General features: G+C 49.1%; 1 protein-coding gene across 3 annotated transcripts in view; it reads left to right on the forward strand.

The window, feature by feature from the left end:
• Window positions 1-7,478: 7,478 nt before the first annotated feature.
• LOC140492600 (uncharacterized) overlaps window positions 7,479-13,560 on the forward strand; it is a 31,907-nt gene continuing 25,825 nt past the window's right edge. The window contains exons 1-4 of one of the 3 annotated variants that reach the window (XM_072591600.1): window positions 7,479-7,671; window positions 7,790-7,850; window positions 11,157-11,225; window positions 12,933-13,004. In XM_072591600.1, the coding sequence (XP_072447701.1) occupies window positions 7,833-7,850; window positions 11,157-11,225; window positions 12,933-13,004 (159 nt within the window). In that variant the 5' untranslated portion in view covers window positions 7,479-7,671; window positions 7,790-7,832. The remainder of the gene's footprint in view (window positions 7,672-7,789; window positions 7,851-11,156; window positions 11,226-12,932; window positions 13,005-13,560) is intronic. The other 2 variants (XM_072591599.1, XR_011963585.1) reach the window with 2 other exon arrangements.

The following is a 13,560-nucleotide window of genomic DNA, read 5'->3' on the forward strand; positions in this document are numbered from 1 at the left end:
TGACATCCTCAGTGCTTGGGAAGCACAGGGGACGAAACGTCTGCAACACAAATTCCCAGCTCGGCAAACAGAACCACAACAACGAGCACCCGAGCTACAAATCTTCTCCCAAACTTTGAACTTCACAGAATTGCAGGAGGACGTTCAGCCTATCGTCTCTGCACTCTCTCTTTACATGAGCAATGTTACCCCCTGCCATTAATTGTGCTACAAAATATAAATTGTATAATATTTACTTCTGTGGCTGGGTGTCAGATTTTGTCCACAGTCCTATGAAGTGTCTCAAGATGCCTTCCGTTTAAGAGTCATCTGGATGGGTACATTTATAGGAAGGGTTTAGAAGGATATAGGCCAAGTGCTAGCAAATTGAACTAGATTAATTTAGGATAAGTGGTCGGCATGACGAGTTGGACTAAAGGGGTCTGTTTCTGTGTTGTACATCTCTATGACATTATATGGATGCTCTGTTTACATCTTAAAAATATAATGTTACAATACGTTTTGCACATCCCTAACTGCCCCTGGGGAAGGTGGTAGTGAGCTGCCTTCTTTAATAGTGCCATTAGGGAGACAGTTACAGGATTTTGACCCAGCAACACTGTAGGAACAGTGATATATGTCCAAGTCAGGATGCGGAGTGGCTCGGAGGAAATTTGCAGAGGCTGGTGTTCCTAGCCCTTGTTCTTCTAGATGGTAAAGGTCCCAGGTTTGGGAGATATGAACATAAGCGTCCTCGTAGCACCCAGCAATAATCGTAACAAAGCTGCAAGAACTTCTTCCCAATGCAAGGAGTGCCTTAGCACCGAGTTGCCTGACAGCCCTCCCATCACAATGAGGCATTGTGACAACAGGCTGCAATGTCTTCCCAATAGAGTGAGGTATTATGTCAAGATTAGTGTGGTGATGGCAAAGCACAGCAGGTCAGACAATATCCGAGGAGCATGAAGACTCTACGTTTGGGCAAAAGCCCTTCATCAGAAATGGCTTGACTCTAATCTCCAGCATCTGCAGTACCCACTTTGCCTGAAGTATTGTCACCAAGTTGCAATGAGGTCCTCCCAACACACTGGGGCACTGTGTCACCAAGCTGTACGAATGTCATAGAGATGTACAGCATAGAAACAGACCCTTCGGTCCAATCTATCCACGCCAACCAGATATCCCAACCCAGTCTAGTCCCACCTGCCAGCACCCGGCCCATATCCCTCCAAACCCTTCCTATTCATATACCCATCCAATAGCCTCTTAAATGTTGCAATTGTACCAGCCTCCACCACTTCCTCTGGCAGCTCGTTCTATACATGTACCACCCTCTGTGTGAAAACGTCCCTTGGGTCTCTTTTATATCCTTCCCCTCTCATCCTAAACCTATGCCCTCTAGTTCTGGACTCCCCAACCCCAGGGAAAAGACTTTGTCTATTTACCCTCTCCATGCCCCTCATAATTTTGTAAACCTCTATAAGGTCACCCCTCAGCCTCCGACGCTCCAGGGAAAACAGCCCCAGCCTATTCAGCCTCTCCCTCTCGCTCAAATTCTCCAACCCTGGTAACATCCTTGTAAATCTTTTCTGGACCCTTTCCAGTTTCACAACATCTTTCCGATAGGAAGGAGACCAGAATTGCACGCAATATTCCAACAGTGGCCTAACCAATGTCCTGACAGCCGCAACATGACCTCCCAACTCCTGTACTCAATACTCTGACCAATAAAGGAAAGCATACCCAACGCCTTCTTCACTATCCTATCTATGTGCGACTCCACTTTCAAGGAGCTATGAACCTGCACTCCAAGGTCTCTTTGTTCAGCAACACTCCCTAGGACCTTACCATTAACTGAACTGCTGTGCTCTTCCAGCACCACTAATCCAGTATTTGATTTTCAGCATCTGTAGTCATTGTTTTTACCTTGTTGATTTTAACCCTACTGCGAATCCTCTTGCAAGGATGCCTGCCTTGAAGAAGTTTTCCTCCTCTCTCTACAAGAATCTCAGGGAGTCCCTCTCCCACTGCAACTCCCAGGTCATTTCCTCTGCTCTGAAGCTCTTTAACCATGTTGTGAAACAAACTCGGTACCACAGCCACATTCGCTTACTTCAACCCCAGGGCATCAATGTGGACTTCAACAGCTTCCTCATTTCCCCTTCCCCCACCTCATTCTAGTTTCAAACTTCCAGCTCACTTACTGTCTCCTTGACTTGTCCGACCTGCCTATCTCCTTTTCCACTTATCCACTCCACCCTCTTCTCTTTGACCTATCACCTTCATCTCCTCCCCCACTCACCCATTGTACTCTATGCTACTCTCTCCCCACCCCCACCCTCCTCCAGTTTATCTCTCCATGCTTCAGGCTCACTGCCTTTATTCCTGATGAAGGGCTTTTGCCCGAAACGTTAATTTTGCTGCTCGTTGGATGCTGCCTGAACTGCTGTGCTCTTCCAGCACCACTAATCCCTTACCATTAAGTGTATAAGTCCTGCTAAGATTAGCTTTCCCAAAATGCAGCACCTCACATTTATCTGAATTAAACTCCATCTGCCATTTCTCAGCCCATTGGCCCATCTGGTCTAGATCCTGTTGTGATCTGAGGTAACCCATTTTGCTGTCCACTACACCTCCAATTTTGGTGTCATCTGCAAACTTACTAACGGTACCTCTTATACTTACATCCAAATCATTTATGTAAATGACAAAAAGTAGAGGACCCAGCACCGATCCTTGTGCCACTCCACTGGTCACAGGCCTCCAGTTTGAAAAACAACCCTCCACCACCACCCTCTGTCTTCTACCTTTGAGCCAGTTCTGTATCCAAATGGCTTTCCCTTTATTCCATGAAATCTAACCTTGCTAATCAGCCTTCCATGGGGAACCTTGTCAAAAACCTTCTTGAAGTCCATATAGATCACATCTACTGCTCTGCCCTCATCAATCTTCTTTGTTACTTCTTCAAAAAACTCAAATCAAGTTTGTGAGACATGATTTCCCACACACAAAGCCATGTTGACTATCCCTAATCAGTCCTTGCCTTTCCAAATACATGTACATCCTGTCCCTCAGGATTCCCTCCAACAACTTGCCCACCACCGAGGTCAGGCTCACCAGCCTATAGTTCCTTGGCTTGTCTTTATCCCCCTTCTTAAACAGTCTTCCGTCACCTCTGCTGTGACTATCGATGATACAAATATCTCAGCAAGAGGCCCAGCAATCACTTCTCTAGCTTCCCACAGAGTTCTAGAGTACACCTGATCAGGTCCTGGGGATTTATCCACCTTTAACCATTTCAAGATATCCAGCACTTCCTCCTCTGTAATCTGGACATTTTGCAAGATGTTACCATCTATTTCCTTACAGTCTATATCTTCCATATCTTTTTCCACAGTAAATACTGATGCAAAATATTCATTTAGTATCTCCCCCATTTTCTGCAGCTCCACACAAAGGTCGCCTTGCTGATCTTTGAGGGGCCCTATTCTCTCCCTAGTTACCCTTTTGTCCTTAATATATTTGTAAAAACCCTTTGGATTCTCCTTAATTCTATTTGCCAACACTACCTCATGTCCCCTTTTTGCCCTCCTGATTTCCCTCTTAAGTATACTCCTACTTCCTTTATACTCTTCTAAGGATTCATTCGATCTATCCTGTCTATACCTGACATATGCTTCCTTCTTTTTCTTAACCAAACCCTCAATTTCTTTAGTCATCCAGCATTCCCTATACCTAGCAGCCTTCCGTTTCACCCTGACAGGAGTATACTTTCTCTGGATTCTTGTTATCTCATTTCTGAAGGCTTCCCATTTTCCAGCCGTCCCTTTACCTGCGAACATCTGCCTCCAATCAGCTTTCAAAAGTTCTTGCCTAATGCCATCAAAATTGGCCTTTCTCCAATTTAGAACTTCAACTTTTAGATCTGGCCTATCCTTTTCCATCACGATTTTAAAACGCAACACATCTAGGCATTGTGAATGAAGATGCAATGTGGTTCTCCCGATAGTGAGGTGCTTTTAAATGCCTGCAATGTGGCCTCCCAACACATTGAGGCGCTGTGACAATTGGCTGCAATGTCCTCCCAATAGAGTGAAAAATCACACAATACCAGATTAGAGTCCAACAGGTTTATTTGGAAGTACTAGCTTTCGGAGCACTGCACCTTCGTCTGGTGGTTCGTGGGGAAGGATCATAAGACAGAATTTTCGCACAAGATCTTAGTGTCATGCAACTGATATGATATGTCGAACAAACCTAGATTGCTATTAAGTCTTTCATCTTTTAGAATCATAGAATCCCTAGAGTGTGGAAACAGGCCAGGTAAAAACAATGACTGCAGATGCTGGAAACCAGATTCTGGATTAGTGGTGCTGGAAGAGCACAGCAGTTCAGGCAGCATCCAAGGAGCAGCGAAATTGATGTTTCAGGCAAAAACCCTTCATCAGGAATAAAGGCAGTGAGCCTGAAGTGTGGAGAGATAAGCTAGAGGAGGGTGGGGGTGGGGAGAAAGTAGCATAGAGTACAATGGGTGAGTGGGGGAGGGGATGAAGGTGATATGTCAGGGAGGAGAGGGTGGAGTGGATAGGTGGAAAAGGAGATAGGCAGGTAGGACAAGTCCGGACAAGTCATGGGGACAGTGCTGAGCTGGAAGTTTGGAACTAGGGTGAGGTGGGGGAAGGGGAAATGAGGAAACTGTTGAAGTCCACATTGATGCCCTGGGGTTGAAGTGTTCCGAGGCGGAAGATGAGGCGTTCTTCCTCCAGGTGTCAGGTAGTGAGGGAGCGGCGGTGAAGGAGGCCCAGGACCTCCATGTCCTCGGCAGAGTGGGAGGGGGAGTTGAAATGTTGGGCCACGGGATGGTGTGGTTGATTGGTGCGGATGTCCCGGAGGTGTTCCCTAAAGCGCTCTGCTAGGAGGCGCCCAGTCTCCCCAATGTAGAGGAGACCGCATCGGGAGCAACGGATACAATAAATGATATTAGTGGATGTGCAAGTAAAACTTTGATGGATGTGGAAGGCTCCTTTAGGGCCTTGGATAGAGGTGAGGGAGGAGGTGTGGGTGCAGGTTTTACAGTTCCTGCTGTGGCAGGGGAAAGTGCCAGGATGGGAGGGTGGGTTGTAGGGGGGGGGCGTGGACCTGACCAGGTAGTCACGGAGGGAACGGTCTTTGCGGAAGGCGGAAAGGGGTGGGGAGGGAAATATATCCCTGGTGGTGGGGTCTTTTTGGAGGTGGCGGAAATGTTGGTGGATGACTTGGTTTATGCGAAGGTTGATAGGGTGGAAGGTGAGCACCAGGGGCGTTCTGTCCTTGTTACGGTTGGAGGGGTGGGGTCTGAGGGCGGCGGTGCGGGATGTGGACGAGTTGCATTGGAGGGCATCTTTAACCACGTGGGAAGGGAAATTGCGGTCTCTAAAGAAGGAGGCCATCTGGTGTGTTCTGTGGTGGAACTGGTCCTCCTGGGAGCAGATCCGGCGGAGGCGGAGGAATTGGGAATACCGGATGGCATTTTCTTGTAGAGAGAGAAACAGGCCATTTGGCCCAACAAGTCCACACCGACACTCCAAAGAGTAACCCACCCAGACTCATTCCCCTATCCTATTACTGTACATTTACCCCTGACTAATGCACTTAACATACACATCCCTGAACACAATGAGCAATTTAGCCCAGCCAATTCACCTACTCTGCACATCTTTGGATTGTGAATCCAGAACTTCTTTCAAATCACATTCCCGAGATAACTTAAGGTTTTAGTAAAAAAAAAGAGGGCATCTCAGCTCAATGTATTAAAGGTGTGAGGTTAGAGTGTGTCTATATTCCAATCTTGAGTCAGACTGGATCTATTTTCAAAGTAGGAATTTATCGCAGGTGCTTTGACAATGCCTGCAATCTGGTCCTCTGAACACATTGAGGCACCAATAAGGAGTCATCCAGACATTAGATTGTTCTCTCACCATGAATTCTGTCTGATCCACTGTGATCTCCAGCATTTGTTGTTTTCAGGCACAATGACACGAAGGTGCAATGTGGTCCTCCCAACACAGTGAGGCGCTGTGACACCAAGCTGCAATGTGGTCCTCCCGACACAGTGAGGCGCTGTGACACCAAGCTGCAATGTGGTCCTCCCGACACCGTGAGGCGCTGTGACACCAAGCTGCAATGTGGTCCTCCCAGCACAGTGAGGCGCTGTGACAAGATGACACAGTTGGGCGCGGGAGACGGCAGACTGGGAAATTTTTATTTCAAGATTTATGAAACAAGAGTAAACACGAAAAAAAACACATAAAATGATGGAGGTACAAGGGGAGAGATAAATTCTCCCACGTGGTAATGAAGAACGCTGGGTGGGTGGGCCATCTTTTATAACTTTGCCGTGCTCGTTGGCGTGGTCCTCCCCAGCTGGATATAGTTACTAGGGGAGACGGGGCCCAGTTGCTAGGGAGGCGGGGCCCAGTTGCTAGGGGAGGCGGGGCCCAGTTGCTAGGGGAGGCGGGGCCCAGTTGCTGGGGGAGGCGGGGCCCAGTTGCTGGGGGAGGCGGGGCCCAGTTGCTAGGGGAGGCGGGGCCCAGTTGCTGGGGGAGGCGGGGCCCAGTTGCTAGGGTAACGGGGCCCAGTTGCTAGGGGAGGGGGGCCCTGTTGCTAGGGGAGGCGGGGCTCAGTTGCTGGAGAGGCGGGGCCCAGTTGCTAGGGGAGGTGGGGCCCTGTTGTTAGGGGAGACGGGGCCTAGTTGCTGGGGAGGCGGGGCCCAGTTGCTGGGGAGGCGGGGCCCAGTTGCTAGGGGAGGCGGGGCCCAGTTGCTAGGGGAGGCGGGGCCTACTTGCTAGGGGAGACGGGGCCCAGTTGCTAGGGGAGGCGGGGCCCAGTTGCTAGGGGAGGCGTGGCCCAGTTGCTAGGGGAGGCGGGGCCCAGTTGCTAGGGGAGGCGGGGCCCAGTTGCTGGGTAGGCGGGGCCCAGTTGCTAGGGGAGGCGGGGCCCAGTTGCTAGGGGAGGCGGGGCCCAGTTGCTAGGGGAGGCGGGGCCCAGTTGCTAGCGGAGGCGGGGCCCAGTTGCTAGGGGAGGCGGGGCCCAATTGCTAGCGGAGGCGGGGCCCAGTTGCTAGGGGAGGCGGGGCCCAGTTGCTAGGGGAGGCGGGGCCCAGTTGCTAGGGGAGGCGGGGCCCAGTTGCTAGGGGAGGCGGGGCCCAGTTGCTAGGGGAGGCGGGGCCCAGTTGCTGGAGAGGCGGGGCCCTGTTGCTAGGGGAGGCGGGGCCCAGTTGCTAGGGGAGGCGGGGCCCTGTTGCTAGGGGAGGTGGGGCCCTGTTGTTAGGGGAGACGGGGCCTAGTTGCTGGGGAGGCGGGGCCCAGTTGCTGGGGAGGCGGGGCCCTGTTGCTAGGGGAGGCGGGGCCCTGTTGCTAGGGGAGGCGGGGCCCAGTTGCTAGGGGAGGCGGGGCCCAGTTGCTAGGGGAGGCGGGGCCCAGTTGCTAGGGGAGGCGGGGCCCTGTTGCGAGGGTATCCTCTCTCCATCCTTTCCTTTTTATTAACGAAGAGCAGATCCATGCCCAGTTAATGCATGCACCATATTTATTTAAAATCAGGTTTTATCCTCCTTTTGCACAGACTTCCATCCGAGCCACTCATTTCCCTGTTGCAATTGAAAGCAAACAGGGGTTCACATCAAAATAATTATTAATTTTGGGCAATCTGCTTCAGGTAAATAAATGAAACCCACCTTGTGAAGGTGCTGGCATGTTATAAATTATAAGGAAATGTTTTTGGGTGTGTGATTCTGCTACCCTCAAATTAAAATAATTTACTATTCCTCCTGCAGTTTCATTTTTCTGCCTCTCCCTTTAGGCACAGGAGTGATCAGTATGTCTTCGTCCACAAAGGTAGGTCATGCTTTTATTGATATTGTTAAACGCTGATCGTTCTCTTTTCCTTCCAATTGCATTCGAATAGCTGCCTTTCCCAGTCTTGGGCAGGGCCACCTTGTATTTACAGTGAACGAAGCATTTTTTGAAGTGGGGCCAAGGTTATAAGATCTTAAACGTTGGACCAACAAGAAGGCGGATGGCCTCGTGGCAGTGTTGCTGGGCTGGGACTCTAGAACAGGTCAGTGATGTGGACGGTGACATTTAAATTCAGTAAAAATCTGAAATTAAAAGCCAGCACGTTGGCAACCATGTCACCGCAGCCTGTTGTCATTAACAACCCATTTGTTGTGGTAATGTCCTTCAGGGAAGCAAACCCTCCATCCTTACCTGGTCTGGCCTACATGTGACTCCAGACTCTCAGCAATTTAGGTTGACTCTAGCTGCTAGCCTGATGAAGGGCTTATGCTCCAAACGTCGATTCTCCTGCTCCTCGGATGCTGCCTGACCGGCTGTCCTTTTCCAGCACCACGCTCCCGACTCTGATCTCCAGCGTCTGCAGTCCTCACTTTTTTCTCGCTGCTCTCTGAAGTGTCTTACCAAGGCACTCAGTTGAAGGGCAATTCAGGATGAGCAATAATTGCTCACTGCCAAAACACTCACAGCGCAGGGACTAATTTAAAGGAATATATGGACAGATGGGTAAGATAAGGGACATATTGGTGTGAGGAGCTTCTTGTGGTGAACGGGTCATGTTAACAAGTCCTTCAGAGTATGAGAGAGGCTGGAGTGGTATCCCCAGCATGGGGCTAAGGATTACTGCCTACATTCTGGGTGATTGGTGGGAGTGTACGGAGGGTTGGGCGTTCTTCATAGTGCATGTGGTGGAGACACAGGGTGCCAACAGGAACAGAGAGAACTGCGCAAGTGTGTATGTGAAGAAATCACAGATCTCTGGAAGAGAGAGACAGTTTGTAATCTCTAGTGCAGCAGTTCAAAAAATACAGAAACCCAATTTCATCAGCCTCTGACGTGAGGCAGTGCCTCGAGTGCAGGACAGTACTGGAAAATGTGGAACTGTTGGTCACCAATGCTCTTTGTAATTCTTGTTTCAGCGTGAGAGGACCTCTGAAATCTGATGGGTGGCAGTGACTTCCAAAACTGGATATCCATGCGTCGGTACACTCTATTGGCGCATACCTCGGAGTGGCTTACTGCACAGCTCAGAGGGAATATTGGCGGTCACAGATCAAGGTGTCTCAGATTGTGACAGGTTCAGATAAGCAAGCTGTAGAAGTAGTGTTTCTGTAGGCTAATAATATGGGGACTGAGGGACACCAATTTGAGCTGGTAGGTAAGAGATACGGGATGGATGGGGGGGAAGGACATTTTTCGACAGCAAGTGGTCTTCCTGCTCAAGAAGGTGGTGGAAGTGAATGATGTCAAAAATAAATCAAATCTTGAGGGAAATAAACTTGCAGGACTTATACCCTTAATGGTAAGGTCCTGGGAATGTTGCTGAACAAAGAGACCTTGGAGTGCAGGCTCATGGTTCCTTGAAAATGGAGTCGCAGGTAAAAAGGATGGTGAAGGAGGCGTTTGGTATGCTTGCCTTTGTTGGTCAGTGCATTGAGTATAGGAGTTGTGAGACCATGTTGCGGCTGTACAGAATGTTGGTTAGGCCTCTTTTGGAATACTGCATTTAATTCTGGTCTCCCTACTATAGGAAAGTTGTTGTGAAAATTGAAAGGATGCAGAAAAGATTTACAAGGATGTTGCCAGGGTTGGAGGATTTGAGCTACAGGGAGAGGCTGAACAGGCTGGGGCTGTTTTCCCTGGAGCATCGGAGGCTGAGGGGTGACCTGATAGAGGTTTATCAAATCATGAAGGGCATGGATAGGGTAAATAGGCAAGGTCTTTGTTCCCAGAGTAGGGGAGTCCAAAACTAGAGGGCATAGGTTTAAGGTGATCTAGATTTAGATTTAAGATTTAGAAGGGACCTTTTTCATGCAGAGGGTGGTACGTGTATGGACTGAGCTGCCAGAGGAAGTGGTGAAGGCTGGTACAATGGCAACATTTAAAATGACCTGGATGGGTCTATGAATGGGAATGGGTATATGAATGGGCCAAATGCTGGCAAATGGGATGAGATTGATTTAAGTAGGTTGCTGGAAAAGTACAGCAGGTCAGGCAGCATCCAAGAAGCAGGAGGGTTGACATTTCAGGCATAAGCCCTTCATCGGGAATGTATCCATTGCTGATGAATGGCTTATGGTTGTAAGTTTGGGCGGGTGATATAATTCCTGGTTCCTTTCCTCAGAGTTTGGTAAATGGGGTCCCGTCTTTTGGTGGCTAGTTGGTGCTCGTGTATCCTGGCGGCTAGTTTCCTGCCTGTCTGTCCGATGTGGTGATTGTTGCAGTCCTTGCAGGGTACTTTGTAAATGACATTCAATTTGCTGTTTTTTGGTACAGGGTCCTTTAGGTTCATCAGTAGCTATTTCCGTGTGTTGATAGGTTTGTGGGCTACCATGATGCCAAGGGGCCAGAGTAGTCTGGTAGTCATCTCCGAGATGTCTGTGGTGTATGGTAGTGTGGCGAGAGTCTCTGGGCATGTTGTGTCTTCTGGTTTGGGTTTGTAGTTTAAGAATCAGCAGACTATGTATATCGGGTACCCGTTGTTCTTGAATATGCTGTATTTTTCTTTTGCTGCTTGTAGTTCGTGGGTGCTGCAGTGTGTTGTGGCCTGTTTAAATAATGTCCTGATGCAGCTCCATTTGTGGGTATTGGTAGTAGTTGAGTATCTGGTCTGAGTGTATTGGCAGTTGGTGGAATTTGAATTCAATAGTCATCTGGAAATAAGAATCTAATGAATCCATTGTCAATTGTCAGGAAAAAAAACCATCTGGTTCACGAATGCCCTTTAGGGAAGGAAATCTGCCACCCTTATTTGGTCTGGCCTACATGTGACTCCAACAATGTGATTGTCTCTTAAAGTTAGGGATGGGCAGTGATGGTTCAGCCAGTGATGCCCACATCCCATGAATGAATAAAAAATGGGATCCTTTACATCCACCTGAGAGGGAACTCGGATCTCACATTTAACGTTTCATCCGAAGGAAGACAAGCATCAAAGCATCCCCTTTTAAGCTGCACTGCTGCTTACACACCATAAGTGCAGCAATGAATTGAGCTCCACATGCAAGAGGAGGATTGGAAACTAGAGAGTTCTTGCTCACGAATCCAGGGGCCATACCATAACAGCCATTAACAGGAACAAATGGTGAATGGAACCTATTGTGACACCTGTGTGTGCTGTCTTTCTAGGAGCAGACCAGGGGAGGGAAGAGGATTCAAGAATTCCTCGCTGATTTGGTGGTACTGGGGTCGCTGCAGGTAAGGGGAGGCAGACCGGGGACTCTGTCCATCCAGAAACCATAAGACCATAAGGCATAGGAGTGGAAGTAAGGCCATTCGGCCCATCGAGTCCACTCCGCCATTCAATCATGGCTGATGGGCATTTCAACTCCACTTACCCACATTCTCCCCGTAGCCTTTAATTCCTTGTGACATCAAGAATTTATCAATCTCTGCCTTGAAGACATTTAGTGTCCCAGCCTCCACTGCACTCTGTGGCAATGAATTCCACAGGCCCACCACTGTCTGGCTGAAGAAACGTCTCCGCATTTCTGTTCTGAATTTACCCCTTCTAATTCTAAGGCTGTGTCCACGGGTCCTAGTCTCCTCACCTAACAGAAACAATTTCCCAGCGTCCACCCTCTCCAAGCCATGTATTATCTTGTAAGTTTCTATTAGATCTCCCCTTAATCTTCTAAACCCCAATGAATACAATCCCAGGATCCTCAGCCGTTCCTCATATGTTAGACCTACCATTCCAGGGATCATCCGTGTGAATCTCTGCTGGACACGCTCCAGTGCCAGTATGTCCTTCCTGAGGTGTGGGGACCAAAACTGGACACAGTACTCCAAATGGGGCCTAATCAGAGCTTTATAAAGGCTCAGTAGCACAACGGTGCTTTTATATTCCAACCCTCTTGAGATAAATGACAACATTGCATTCGCTTTCTTAATCACGGACTCAACCTGCATGTTTACCTTTAGAGAATCCTCGACTAGCATTCCCAGATCCCTCCCAGAACACTGTGAGGGGAGCACTGTGGTGCCAGAATCGTAGTCCCTGTTGTCAAGTCAAACGGGAGCACGTGGGAAGTCGGATTTGGAGCAGCTGCATTGTACTCATTGCAGCATCTCCAACATTCAGTGAGATCCCAGCTGATCTGCTCAGGAGCATACAGAGTAAGATCCCATAAATAATCATAGGGTGATAATGTTATTATCTGTATCTTTTTAGTGATGTTGATTGAGGGTCTAAATATTGGTCCAGGACGTCAGAGAGAGCACTCCCTCTCCCTGTCTGAAATAATTGCAGTGAGACCGTTTGCGTGCACTGTGAGAGGTGGCTGGGGCCTCAGTTTAATATTTGCGAAACATTCCCTCTGACCGTGCAGCACTCCCTCAGTAATTGTGATGTGGAGTGCAGGCTTACACTTGGTCCTCAGCTCTCAGGAGCGGATACTAGACCCTCTCATACACCAGCTCCTCCAAGGTGAGCCTGCTGTGGCTCAGCAGTTAGCACTGCTGCCTCAAAGCATCAGCAACCCGGGTTCAATTCCACCCTCGGGTGACTGTCTGTGTGGAGTGTGCACATTCTCCCCGTGTCTGCGTGGGTTTCCTCCGGGTGCTCCGGTTTACTCCCACAATCCAAAAATGTGCAGGTTAGGGTGGATTGGCCGTGCTCAATTGTCCCATAGTGCCCAGGGATGTGCAGGTTAGGGTGGATTGGCCATGCTAAATTGTCCCATAGTGCCCAGGGAAGTGCAGGTTAGGGTTGGGTTAGCCATGGGAAATGCAGGGTTACGGGGATAGGATGGGCTGCTGTTTCGAGGATCAACGCAGACCCAAATGGCCTTTCTGCATCATTCTATGAAACCACCTGTTCTGTGGATGGAGGATTGAATGTCACAGGAGATCAGACATCTGGGTGGCTCTTCCTGTTTTCCTCTCCTCTCCTTCCTTTCTCAGGGTTTCCGATACTTCCAGCCATGGTTGCGGGGACGTGAGGAGTTATTGCTGACTGTGGTGAATGAGGATTCGGTAAGTGTCTCCTGAGCCTCCTTGGCACCTCCGTGTAAATCCGGAACATGTGTGAGCTTTAGGGACCCTTCCTGGTGGGAACGGTGAAGTCGGAGGTCGAGAGGTGACCTTACAGAGGTTTATAAGATAACAAGGGGTATAAATAGGGTTAGTGACAGCCTTCTCTTCCCTCGGAGGCATACTTTTTAAGATGGGAGGAGAGAGATTTTAAAAAGAAACGCGGGGCAAATCTTTTGACACAGAGGGTGTTTCACATGTGGAATGCACTTCCTGAGGAAGTGTTGGATGTGGGTACAATTACAACTTTTAACTGACATTTAGATGAGTCCATGAATAGGAAAGGTTTGGCAGGATATGGGCCAGGAGCAGGCAGGTGAGGCTAAGTTTGGTTTGGGATTATGGTTGGCATAGATTGGTTGGGCCAAAGGGTCCTTTTTCATGCTGGATGACTCTAGACTCAATGACAAGACCCGACAAAGCGGGTCTGTACTAGCGTCAGTAGCATTTGTGGGATGTGGACGTCGCTGGCTGGGCCCAGTATTTATTGCCCGTTCCT

This window comes from Chiloscyllium punctatum, chromosome 21 (genome assembly GCF_047496795.1).
Source record: "Chiloscyllium punctatum isolate Juve2018m chromosome 21, sChiPun1.3, whole genome shotgun sequence".
NCBI classification, from domain to species: Eukaryota; Metazoa; Chordata; class Chondrichthyes; order Orectolobiformes; family Hemiscylliidae; genus Chiloscyllium; species Chiloscyllium punctatum.